This window comes from Pristiophorus japonicus, chromosome 12 (genome assembly GCF_044704955.1).
Source record: "Pristiophorus japonicus isolate sPriJap1 chromosome 12, sPriJap1.hap1, whole genome shotgun sequence".
NCBI lineage: Eukaryota > Metazoa > Chordata > Chondrichthyes > Pristiophoridae > Pristiophorus > Pristiophorus japonicus.
The window spans coordinates 43,035,159-43,048,931 of NC_091988.1; the positions used below are offsets into that span (position 1 = coordinate 43,035,159).

At 43.3% G+C, this 13,773-nt stretch overlaps 1 protein-coding gene across 1 annotated transcript in view; it reads right to left on the reverse strand.

Moving 5' to 3' along the window:
- Nucleotides 1-13,773, reverse strand: part of pparg (peroxisome proliferator-activated receptor gamma) — a 149,118-nt gene that overhangs the window by 4,990 nt on the left and 130,355 nt on the right. Inside the window, exon 6 of the mRNA XM_070895363.1 lies at nucleotides 8,859-9,306. Coding sequence (XP_070751464.1) covers nucleotides 8,859-9,306 — 448 coding nt within the window. The remainder of the gene's footprint in view (nucleotides 1-8,858; nucleotides 9,307-13,773) is intronic.

Consider the following 13,773-nt stretch of genomic DNA (forward strand, 5'->3'; position numbering starts at 1 on the left):
CGGTTGGATCGGATAGGCCTACGAATCAAGAACTCCAAGTGCCTGTTTCTCGCACCCGAGGTTGAATTTTTGGGCAGAAGGATTGCCGCTAATGGAATCCGCCCAACAGAGTCCAAAACAGAAGCAATTCGCCTGGCACCCAGGCCCCGGAATGTCTCAGAACTGCGCGCCTTTCTCGGGCTACTCAATTACTTTGGGAACATTATGCAGAACTTAAGCACACTGCTGGAGCCTCTCCACGTGCTACTCAGGAAGGGGTGCGATTGGTTTTGGGGGGGCGCCCATGAACGCGCCTTCAATAAAGCACGCAACCTTCTATGTTCCAACAGTGTTTTGACTTTCTTTGATCCAGGTAAAAAGCTAGTTCTCACATGCGATGCATCAGCGTATGGGGTCGGGTGCGTTTTTCAACATGTCAATAGTGCGGGCAAATTACAACCCATAGCTTATGCCTCCAGGTCACTTTCACGGGTGGAGCGCGGGAAGGGAATGGTAGAGAAGGAGGCGCTCGCGTGCGTGTATGGTGTCAAAAAGATGCACCAATACCTTTTCGGGGCCAAGTTCGCATTAGAAACCGACCACAAGCCCCTCACCTCCCTCCTATCCGAGAGCAAGGCAATAAACGCCAACGCCTCGGCGCGAATTCAACGGTGGGCACTCATGCTGGCGTCCTACGACTATACCATAAGGCACAGACAACTGTGTCGACGTGCTTAGCAGGCTACCCCTGGCGACGACGGAAGGGTCTGACGAACAGGACTGTGAGATAGTCATGGCAATCAATGCCTTTGAGTCTACAGGTTCACCCATGACGGATCTCCAAATCAGAGCCTGGACGGCCAGCGACCCCACGTTATCTTTAGTAAAAAGATGTGTCCTAACCGGTGACTGGGCAGAGGCTCGCGATACCTGCCCCGAGGAATTAAAACCCTTTCACAGGCGCATGCATGAGCTATCACTACAAGCAGACTGCCTGATTTGGGGCAGCCGAGTAGTCATGCCTCTGCGAGGCAGAGAGACATTTTTCCGGGAGCTCCACCGCGAGCACCCAGGGATCATTCTCATGAAGGCCATAGCCAGATCCCATGTCTGGTGGCCTGGTATTGACGCGGACTTGGAGCTCTGCGTCCGAAGGTGCACCATTTGTGCCCAACTCAGCAATGCCCCCAAGGAGGCTTCCCTGAGCCCCTGGCCCTGGCCTACCAAATCGTGGTCGCGTGTGCACGTAGACTATGCGGGCCCATTCATGGGCAAAATGTTCCTCATAGTTGTGGATGCATTTTCAAAGTGGATCGAATGCACCATTTTAAACTCGAGCACAACCTCCACCACTGTGGAGAGCCTCGCAACCATGTTTGCAATGCACGGAATCCCTGACATATTGGTCAGTGACAATGGTCCGTGTTTCACCAGCGCAGAATTCCAAGATTTTAGAATTGACCACGGCATAAATCACGTCAAGATGGCACCGTTCAAGCCGGCCTCCAACGGCCAGGCGGAGAGAGCAGTGCAAATCATTAAACAAGGCCTGCTTAAAATCCAAGGTCCCACACTGCAGGGTCGCCTGTCGCAATTGCTGCTGGCATACAGATCTCGTCCGCACTCACTGACTGGGATCCCCCCCGCTGTCTGAAATGACTTTCCCTTGATGGAGTTCGTTAAGCCTGCCCAGCGCATTTGCTGGCCAATTAGAGGAAGCATGTCTGATGATGTAATTTGGTGACGCGTCATCAGGCGGTTTCCTTAAAGGTGCCATGGCCAAATTTATTTTGACATTTGTGCTGTCAGTGTTCTACAGCATTGAAGTGCTGCAAACACTGATATACACTGCACAGAGGTGCAGGGCTGCACCCAGGCTCTCCATTGACTCCCTCCATGTGCCACAGCACTCAGGAAGGTCCTCTTCTCTTCCCATGAGCAAAAAGAGACCTCCCCGGGAGATCAACACAGGCTGGTTGCACATTGCAGAGGAGGGCACAAGCTGGGATGTGGTCAGGAGGATCTAGGTGCAGTGCCGCAAACATTTCAATGATTACAATAGATCACAAAAGGTTAGTACAAAGCCACACAATCTCATTCTGCTGTGCCTATCACATCCCCATCACTCTGCCTTCCCTATCCTACTCCTGCACATCCTTACATAGACCAACTTACCTTGTACCTCCACCCATCTTGCTCTATTTACATTATCACATCCCCATCTCACTAGCCACCGCTCACACTCACCTCATCCAAGTCCAATCATGCTAACTAACAACACACAAGGATAGGCACTTGGGTGTTTTATGCAATGTTCATGTAAAGTTTCTGTTAATGTGGTGTCAAACATTGAAACCTTTATTTTCAACACTTCGCATTCTTGGACAGATGTGTGCGCACTTTGGAAATGGCTTAGTGAGTTGCAGTGAATGGTGAGTCACAACGGTAGCTCCCGCGATGGTGATGAGTGTGAAAGGAATGGCTTGGGCATTGTCGGGATGCTTTATGGTGTTGTTGGGTGGTGCCAACCTGGCACATCATGTGGCAGCCAGGGTTTTCAGTATCAAGTGAAGTAAATCTGGCCATACTGAGGCCATGTTGGGCCTCCCGGGCAGCAATGTGCTCGGATGGTGATGCTCTCTGTCCCGTGTAGCATCAGGTGATTGCGGAGAAGGTTGGTGGTGTTGTTGTTGGTGCTGCTAGTGTACCTGGCACTGCTGGTGTTGGGGCTGATCATGGCGGAATTCTCAGGATCAAGGGGAGACTGTACAAAGGGCACCCATACTGATGGAATAGATGTCAGGTGAAGTCGAGATGACCGGATGGAGACTTGTGTAAAGACTTGAAGCATGGTGAACCTGTTGTGGAATTGCAGTGAGGATGGGTTTTTTGGCTATAGGAAGATATCTCTGTATATTTGAAGCTGTCAACTCAACAGCTGATTCAATGGCCACTGAACTTCCGCCTCAGCTTGACAGACGTGGTCCATGACCAGCGTGGACCCTGTGGGCGAGCTTTCAAATGCAGAAGGCGAGCTGAAATTCATTTTTAAGTGGCTCTAAGCAAGCCACTAATTACCTGAATTGGGTCCCCCGCTGTGAATCCACCATTGCTCAGTGCTGACAGACCCGACATTGGGGATAGGCTTGCGATCCTGAGTTCTGGTTTGCTGGGGGAGAAAAACACTTTTCTACCCCACCCACCACCGATTGTGCCCACTGACCCCCCGGAAAATCAGGCCCTAGTAATCAGTTAGAGTGAGAACTATTTGCCTTCTCTGTCAGGGAATGGTTTGTAGTGTGAGGGAGGATCTTAAAGAATAGGGGTAGGGATAATGTTTTCAAAACACAGTAGAAGTAAGGCTTCCTAGGCCACACTTTAAAGAAACACAAAATTACAATCTTTTATCATCTAAAATCCAGCTCAGTGACCTGCGATTCACATAGGAACAGGAGTAGACCATTCAGCCTCTCAATTAGATCCTAGCTGCTCTGTACCCTTGTATAACAAAAATCTATCAATCTCAATTTTGAAATTTTCAACTGACCTAACCCAAACAGCTTTTGGGGGGAAGAGAGAGTTCCAGATTTCCACTACACTTTGTGTAAAGAGACTTATGACACCAGTAGCAGTACGCAAACTGTAAAGTGCAATTTGAAATATTTAGTTTACCCTTTCTTCAATTTTTCACTATTTGTGTTCCTTGTTGTTGCCTTTTTTAACCAGGATTTCCCCATAAAATTGGAGAGAATATCCTCATGGTTATCATCAACTTAACTTCACGATTATGTGACACGAGATATGATTTTGCTATGTAACACTGTAGCTTTATACTATTAATGTTGTGAGACAGAGCATTCTGTTACTGTGAAGTGCACAATTGGTTAACCAATTTAGAAACGGTCAAAATGGCAGTCATGAGAAATTTGAACACGGCTCCTCATTACTAAATTGAGCTGTTCACTAAAGACACACTTCCAAATAGCTTATTTTAATCATTTTAGTATTGTTGCAACTTTAGCATTATTTCAAAAACCAAATTCAAAGAATGCCATTCTGAAAGAAATTGCATTCCCTCCATGTTATTTATACAGGTTCTCTTGAAAAAATTCCACATTATAGAAAAGTAGATGTTAGCTGATAAAAACCAGGTTCGTGTTCTCATGTATTGCTGAATTTGAGAATCTAATGTCCCACCGGTAGACATTCAGTAAGATGGTGTCTGGCCAATATTGAAATACTTCACAGGGCAGTTTTGTTACAAGTATTTGGCTGCTGGGCTAGAAATTTCAGCACATATGCAGGGAACAGTTTTAAGGTATCAAAAATACCAATGTCCGGGCAAATACATTGTAATTTCCAGTTTTTTCAAGCAGTTTAGAACAAAACTATGTAAAAAGAATGTCATTATTCATGAGAAATTCCAACAAAATGTCATTAGAAAATGTAATACAAATGTTGTAATTATATAGGCTATACAAGCCCTATTTTATCTCTGTCTAATATCTGCACAGAATCCAGGATTGGGAAAGACAGAAGTTTGCGTAATTACTGGACCATGAAACATGTGATCGGCATACCCAATATAGCTGTTTTCACAGCTGGATTACACTGTGCTTTCGCAAACCCATTTTTCAAAGAATTTTCTGTGATTTCATTTAAATTGAGCCCTAAACCCAGTTTTAGCTCAATGTGTTTTAATCTACTCCAAGAACATCGAAGTACAACGATTTCTCTGATTCCATGTGAACAGCTAACCTTCAGGCAAAGTTCTTTAAATTACTTGGTTTTACAGACTGCTCTTCAAATACTGTTCGTCAAAGAGATGGGAAATCAAAATAAGTAAATAAATCCTAATGGCCAAACCTTTTTCATGTATACTGCACCACATGTGTTGCACTTCAAACTAACATTTTTGTACTCAAATAAGGCAAAACAAACACTAAAAACAGCAGTTACTGTGAGAGAGTCTGGTTTGAGAATCACCAATCACCATAAAATAATCTGCAACTTGATTCTTAACTGTACTAATTCAGTTCTGGGCAAATTAGTCCCTGTTTATTGATCAAATTGAAAAACAATTCTAAAAATGACAAAAGTTAACCACTACATTTTTAACTTTCAATTAAAGTTAACAAATTGTCAAAACTGTGGCATCTTTGATTTCCTTCTCTATTTTTTTCAGTTACTACAACCATATAGTTGTTGAACAGTTAGTGAACCGAGAAACGTTAAACTATTTTTTATATTAAAAGACACATTTATGTAGCGCCTTGTACGACCTCAGGACATCCCGATTATGTACTTTTGAAGTGCAACCACTGTTGTAATGTAGGAAATGCGGCAGCTAGTTTGCGCATAGGCAACTCCCACAAACAGCAATGAAATAATGGCCAGATCATCAACAGATAATCTGTAATTGGCTATTACTTCCTCATCCTTGCTTGGTTTAATGATAATCAAAGACAGACACTACGAATTCCCTTTTGGGATTCTCCTGATCAGGTGCTGTAACTTTGGTAGAAACCATGTTGAGACTTGGTTTGTGCCTGTCTTCTGAAGTTACGGCATCCGGTTGGGAATTTCTTTTGGGGTTCTTCCAATGAGACTCTGGGAAGCTACCTAGTAACCAAAAATATTCTATTGGCCATTCTTATTGTCATTAAATAGACTAGTGATCTATAGATTTCCTTTTGAATTTCTATCAGATTTGGACAATGGCACAAAACTTTTTGATTTATTAATTTTATTATTAAAGGATAGGTTACACTTTTGAATGGAAATGGTCTTACCCTTGCTATAGTTCTGGTGGCTAATTAATAAACTTTATTTCCTAAGAAGCTGGCATTTGACAAACTCCTCCGCCTTGATGATGAGGAGGTATTCTAGCGAAGTGAGACGTGGGTTAAGAGTGGAGTTTGCCCACTCATCACTGATTTAAATATAGATACATTTTCAGAAGAAGAAGGGGAATTAAAAAACACACACACACACAAACAATTTTTTGTTAATTTTGTTTAATTTCCTGATTAAGATGGCGCCTTCTGGAAACTGTTGAGGTGGCCTTCAATATAAATTTCTTAGTAATAAAAAACAGTATCAAATATAAGCATAGGCCCATATCAAGAAGTATGTACTTTATTTTCAAAGTATTTACTCATAGCGACCCACAGCTTTATATCTGTGGTAATGTATTTTATATGCTTATGAAACTGGTTAGTTACTGTGTTTTCAGTCGATCAGCATATGATCCCAAAAAGGAAAAGATTCCGGAGTACAGGGAAAGAGTGGAGCAGTGGGACTAATTAGATAGCCCTTTCAGACAGTACAGGAACAAATGGACTCTTTCTGTGCTACAAGATTCTATGGCATCGGTATTTACATGGAGAGAGAAGAGGATTGTGGTAGCGGGGGGAATCTCTAAAACTTGGCTACATGGCAGACTTGTGGAATTTAACAGCAGGAGCTCGTTAACATTTTTAAAATTCCGTTCCCACATGGCAGCTGGCCAAATTGATCATCTGGCCACCTGCCGGGCAGGAAAGCCAGCAGCAAATGGCCGGAGCCGGGGACGCTCCGCGGCAATCGGGAAAGAGGAAGGGAGGGAGAGAGGTTTTGGCCGATTGCGGCAGCGAGTAGAGACCGCGAACAGCAGAAGGTTTGCTTACCTGCTCCTCTTTGACCGCAAGGGAATGCTCTAAAAAGCACTTGCCTTCGGAAGATAGCTCCTCCCGTTCCCATTTCACTGCTGGTTTTCCCGAGCCCTGGGAAACCCGGCCGGCAACCGTTAAATTTAAATCAGGCTCCCAAGTGCACTGTAGGAGCTTGATTTAAATATTGCAAGGAAGTGTCCCACCTTTCCCAGATGGGACACAGACACACTTCACAACCCATCGCTGTAAAAATGTCAGGAGGCGCATTTGCAAATGGCTGGAGTCGCATTTTGCCATCTTTCATTTATAAACCACCGCTCCCCCTCCAACACCCTCTCCTGCCAGTCGTGGAGAGGGGGTAGGTTTAATATCGACCTTTATGATTCTAGGTTTATAGGGCCCAAGTTTCCACATGATTTGCGCCTGATTTTTAGGAGCAACTGGTGGAGAACGGACTATCTTAGAAATCGCAATTCTCCACATTTTTTTTTCTGCAGTTCTAGTCAGGTAGAACAGTTCTACTTTAGAACAGAATTTTTTCTTCAAAAGGGGGCGTGTCCGGCCACTGACGCCTGATTTCAAAGTTTCCACAGTGAAAACGTACTCCAAACTAAAGTAGAATGGAGCCAGTGAAGATTTTTGTAGAGCTGAAAAAACCTGTTCTACACATTACAAAATCAGGCGCAGGTTACAAATTAGGCGTCCAGAACGAGGTGGGGGGGGGGGGGGGGGAAGGGAACTTATTAAATTCTACAATAAATCCTTATTTATACTTCTAAAAATATTATACAAATAAATCCAACTTGAATAAACATTTATAAGCAAATAAAAGATTAAATAAACCATCTTCCTACCTGTGTGAAAGTGCTTCAGCCATCGTTCGAAGGAAACCGCCGTTTGTTGCCGCGCAGGGGAGGGAGGGGAAGGAGACAGCGGCTTGTTGCCGTAAAGGGAAGGGAAGGAGACAGCGGCATGTTGCCGCGGAGGGGAGGGAGGAGAAGGAGACAGCGGCTTGTTGCCGCGCAGGGGAGGGAGGGGAAGGAGACAGCAGCTTGTTGCCGCGCAGGGGAGGGAGGGGAAGGAGACAGCAGCTTGTTGCCACGCAGGGGAGGGAGGGGAAGGAGACAGTGGCTTGTTGCCACGCAGGGGAGGGAGGGGAAGGAGACAGTGGCTTGTTGCCGCGCAGGGGAGGGAGGGGAAGGAGACAGCGGCTTGTTGCCGCGGAGGGGACGGAGGGGAAGGAGACAGTGAGAAGGGAAGCCTCAGTGCTGATGGCAATGTGGTTTTATTAAAAAATGTTCAAAAATTAAATAGCTACAAAGAACTACAAAAATGGCCGAGTGCCAATGTTTTTTTTCCACACTGAGCATGCGCGAACGCTCCAACGCGCACGCGCAGCGTTGCCGGCAGGAAAAAAACTAATTTAAATAGTACCCGCCCCCTCCCACTTACAAAATCGGCGCGAGTATAGGCTCCGCCCCCCTGGGCGCCGCACCAAACAGACAAGGAGCTGCAAAGCGCTCGAGAATAGCGCATTTTTTTTCTGGCGCCGTTTTAGGCGCGAAAAACGGGCGCCCGTTTTTTATAGACTTGTAACTAGATGTGCTACAGATTTAATATGACAGTATATCCTAGAAGAATATTTGTGCATTAAGAGAAACCATCGTGCTCAAATAATTTGAAGTACTAATGTAAACATCAATACTATAAAATAAAGCTGGAGTCCAATAAAAATGTAGCATTAAAGTTTTTTTGGGTGAAGTTGCAACATTAGAACATGTCTCAGTTAAACTAGCAAACAAAAGAATGTCATTAACTTGTTGATATGCTAATATCGCATTCTGCAATTTCATTCTCTCTTCAGCATCACTTTACTTTGAAACAAATTAGTTGCTCTGGTGTTTTTCAAATTACAAAACGTTCCAACAGAAAGTGAGTCTGTTAATGTGCTACATCACCTTCACTATAGGTCAAGGCTCTTTTGGGGAAAATATTGTTCTTTGAATATCCCTTGTGGTCGAACAGCCTGCCCATTCATTCCCAAGGCTCACACATGAAAAGTAGTCACAAGGGTGAGGTACTAAAAGGCGACCAGTACCAGTGGAACTGTACTCCAGCAAAGTGTCAATGCATTCAGGAGAGAAAACTGGTGATAACACAGACTTTAACAATGAAACGTGTATCTCAGTAGTACTTTCTTAACAGACCAAAAGGAGTATTTCTTACCTCCACTGAGTATGACAACAGCAATAAATATTGCAATGTCAGAGTCGTCTAGCCCCAAACCATTGAACTTCATTGCAAATTCAAATTTGGGCTCCATGATGTCACAAAAGGGTTTCCTCAGGCTCTTTAAAAACTCACGCGTCATGAAACCCTGGCCAGCAGCAATCAGAAGGCCGTCTTTATTCATCAGCGAAGCCAGCATACTGAATATGACCTCGTGGACACCGTATTTAAGAAGAGTCACTTGGTCATTTAGGTCCAGATTTATGAATCCTGGGATAGATTTAGCAAATTCAGTGATTTCCCTCACAGCCTCCACTGAACGAAATTGACAACGTTGAAAAATTCGTATTTCTACCTCTGTGTTCTGCTCTTGTAGTGGTGTTTGTTTGAACATGATGCGCTCCTCTCCCGCCTTTAAAGAATTCATGTCATAAATAACAAATGGCTACAACAGGAAAAACAAATGCATGTTATATCAGTGATTTCATTGTATTTTCATTAATACACTGTATTAGGATCAAGATACAGGGCTTTCACCAACAACATGTTACTTCAGTTACAGGTCACACTTCTGAGAATCATGAGACCAAAGCTCTGGGGGTTGCCGGGGGGGAAGGAAAGAGTGGAGAGGGGAACTTGCATTCTGGCGTATGTACCAAGATGTCTAAGGATTTCCTCGTTTAACATGGGAGATTTTCTATTCATTCGTGGGATGTGGGCATCGCCAGCATTTATTGCCCATCCTTAATTGCCCTTGAGAAGGTGATGGTGAGTCGGCTTCTTAAACTGCTGCAGTCCATGAATTGAAGGTTTTCCTAGCAGTTTATAACGCTATAACTGAGTGGCTTACTAGGTCAGTTCAGAGGGCAGTTAAGAGTCAACCACATTGCTGTGAGTCTGGAGTAACAGGTCAGATCAGGTAAGGGCGGCAGATTTCAATCCCTAAAGGACGCTAGTGAACCAGTTTGGTTTTTATGACAAAATGGTAGTTTCATAGTCACCATTACTGATCCTAGCTTTTTATTCCAGATTTATTTAATTAACTGATTTTAAATTCCCCAGCTGCTGTGGTGGGATTTAAACTCATGTCTCCAGATCATAAGTCCAGGTCTCTGGATTACTAGTCCAGTAACAATCACTATGCCACCGTTCCCATCCCAGATGCCTGCACTGTTAGTGATGCTTCTACAGTGTCTGCCATGGTATGGAGGCAGGATAGTCTGGCAGAGGTCGCTGGTTGTAGGGGAGGATGGGAAGTGGGGGAGGAGACCAGGTTGCTCTTAGAAAGATTTTCAATATGCTTCCCAGTAGACTGCTTTGTAAGAGAATTGAAATGTAAAAAATTGCTGACATTTTATTTTTGGAGACAGACCACAATCTAACCCTGGATCTCCAGGTTGGCTCCACTGCCATCAAACTTGCATTTTTCAGAAACTATTGAGTTGTAGAAAAGGTATAGCAGCTGAGGCTAAACAGAACAGTAAAACATTTCAGTATCACTACAGCAGGCCAGTCAGAGGAACATAGGTTAGGCCATTCAGCCCCTTAAACCTGTTCAACCATTCAATTAGATCATGGCTGAACTGTATCTTACCATAAAAATGCTTGAAATTAAGCATAAAATAGTAAATATTCTGAGTGAGTGAGTGTTTCCTCCAGGTATTCACAAAAGCCACATGGCCTCTCCAAACAAAGATATCCCAATAGTGGATAATCAAGGGACTATAAGTAGGGAGGAACTTAATACAATCACTAATGAAGTGGTACTAGGTAAAATAATGGGACTAAAGGCAGATAAATCCCCTGGACCTGATGGCTTAAATCCTAGTGTCTTAAGAGAAATGGCTTCAGAGATAGTGGATGCATTGGTTGTAATATACCAAAATTCCCTGGATTCTGGGCCTGTCCCATCAGATTGAAAAACTGCAAATGTGATGTAACGTCCCTATTTGAAAAAGGACTCAGACAGAAAGCAGGAAACTATAGACCAGTTAGCCTAACATCTGTCATTGGGAAAATGCTGGAGTCCATTATTAAGGAAGCAGTAGCAGGACATTTGGAAAAGCATGATTCAATCAAGCAAAGTCAGCATAGTTTTATGAAAGGGAAATCATGTTTGACAAATTTGCTGGAGTTCTTTGAGAATGTAATGAGCAGGATGGGTGGATAAGGGGAACCGGTGGATGTGGTGTATTTGGATTTCCAGAAGGCATTCGATAAGGTGCCACATAAGAGGTTATTGCACAAGATAAAATTCACGGGGCTGGGGGTAATATATTAGCATGGATAGAGGATTGGCTAACTAACAGAAAACAAAGAGTCGGGATAAATTGGTCATTTTCCTATTGGCAAACAGTGACTAGTGTGGTGCTGCAGGAATCGGTACTGGGTCCTCAACTATTTACAATCTATATTAATGACTTGGATGACGGGACCGAGTGTAATTTAGCCAAATTTGCTGATGATACAAAGATGGATGGGAAAGCAAATTGTGAGGACACAAAAAATCTGTAAAGGGATATAGACAGGCTAAGTGAGTGGGCAAAAAATTTGGCAGATGGAGTATAATGTGGGAAAATGTGAGGTTATCCACTTTGGCAGAAATAATAATTTAAATGGAGAAAAATTGCAAAGTGCTGCAGTACAGAGAGACCTGGGGGTCCTTGTGCATGAAACTCAAAAAGTAAGTATGCAGGTACAGCAAGTAATCAGGAAGGCAAATGGAATGTTGATCTTTATTGCAAGGGGGAATAGAGTCTAAAAGCAGAGAAGTTCTGCTACAACTGTACAGGGTATTGGTGAGGCTACACCTGGAGTACTGCGTACAGTTTTGGTCTCCATATTTAAGAAAGGATATACTTGCATTGGAGGCTGTTCAGAGAAGGTTCACGAGGTTGATTCTGGAGATGAGGGGGTTGATTTATGAAGATAGGTTGAGGAGGTTGGGCTTATACACATTGGAGTTCAGAAGAATGAGAGGTGATCTTATTGAAACATATAAGATAATGAGAGGGCTCGACAAGATTGATGCAGAGAGGATATTTCCACTCATAGGGGAAACTAAAATTAGGGGACATAGTTTTAAATGGGTGGCCCCTTATTCTAAGACTAAGATGAGGAGGAATTTCTTCCCCCAAAGGGTTGTAAATCTATGGAATTCTCTGCCCCAGAGAGTTGTGGAGGCTGGGTCATTGAATATATTTAAGGCGGGGATAAACAGATTTTTGAGCGATAAGGAAATAAAGGGTTATGGGAAGCGGGCAGGGAAGTGGAGCGGAGTCCATGATCAGGTCAGCCATGATCTTATTCAATGGCAGAGCAGGCTCGAGAGGCCAAATGGCCTACTCCTGTTCCTATTTATGTTCTTAAGTAAAATCAATGATTTTATTATAAATAAGTTGGACATCCTAGATAAAGATAAATGGGGTAGAAGAGCAAAGGGATCCTGGAGTAGAAATACACAAATCATTGAAAGTCGCGACTGATTAACAAGGCCATATAAAAGCAAAATAAGCACCAGGAGAACTGCAACAAATTACAGGAAGACATTAATAAACATGCAGAATGGGCATATAATTGGCAAATGAATTTCAACACAGATAAATATGTGGTATTACATGTTGGTAGGAGTTCACTTAATACTTGGAGGCCGTGAGTCTGGGTGGGGTAGATGAGCAAAGGATCATGGAGTACAAATACACAAATCACTACAAAAAGCAATGCAGTTTAAAAAGGCCATAAAAAGAAAACCAAGCACTAGGGTTTATTTCTAGAAGGATAGAATTGAAAAGTAGTGAAGTTATGCTAAACTTGTATCGAACCTTGGTTAGACCACACTTGGAGTACTGCGTATAATTCTGGTCGCTATAGTATAAAAAGGATATAGAGGCACTGGAGAGGGTGCAAACAAGATTTACAAGGATGATACCAGAAATGCAAGGGTATACCTATCAGGAAAGGATGAACAGGCTGGGTCCCTTTTCTCTTGAAATGAGAAGGTTGAGGAGTGACCTAATAGAGGTCTTTAAAATTATGAAAGGTTTTGATAGAGTAGAGAGAGAGAGAATGTTTCCATTTGTGGGGAAGAGCGAAATTACGGGCTATCACCTCACCCAGTCTCCATTATCTTATGATTTCTGAACAGTATCACCTCACCACTCTCTGGTAAATGAACTTCTTTACCAGAGAGTGGTGAGGATGTGGAACTGGCTACCACAGCGAGCGGTTGAAGCGAATAGTATAGATACATTTAAGGAGAGGCTAGATAAGCATATGAGGGAGAAGGGAATAGAGGGTTATGCTGATAGAGTTAGATGAGGAAAGACAGGAGGAGGCTCAAGTGGAGCATAAACACTGACATGGACTGGTTGGGCTGAATGGTCTGTTTCTGTGCTGTATATCCTATGTAGTCCTATGTAAAAGAGTTCAAAACAAATTACATCTATGACTGGAATTTAATTTATCAGAGAGATGAGTGAGGATTTTTGTGAGGCACTGATAATAAGCTGGAGTAGTATCAATAGATTGGAAAGAGTGGGAATAAGGGTTTATGGGGAGCGGGTAGGGAAGTGGACCTGAGTCATGATCAGACAGCCATGATCGTATTAAATGATGGAGCAGGCTCGAGGGACCATATGGCCTACCCCTGCTCCTATTTCTTATGTTCTTATGGAATGTCCATATTCAGAAAGGGTGAAAAAAATATATATAATTACCTATAGACCATTAGTTGTACTTAGGCTGCTTGGCGTAAATAGGGTGGTAACGGCCTGAGAGTGGCTTAGCACACTATTCATGCCACTGACAGGAAAAAAGTACACAGGACTGGGAACCTGCATGGAATTTCAGCCAGTAGCAAACAGTGGGATTTAACAGGCTTTAAACAATATATTTACAACAGTCAGTTTTGTTT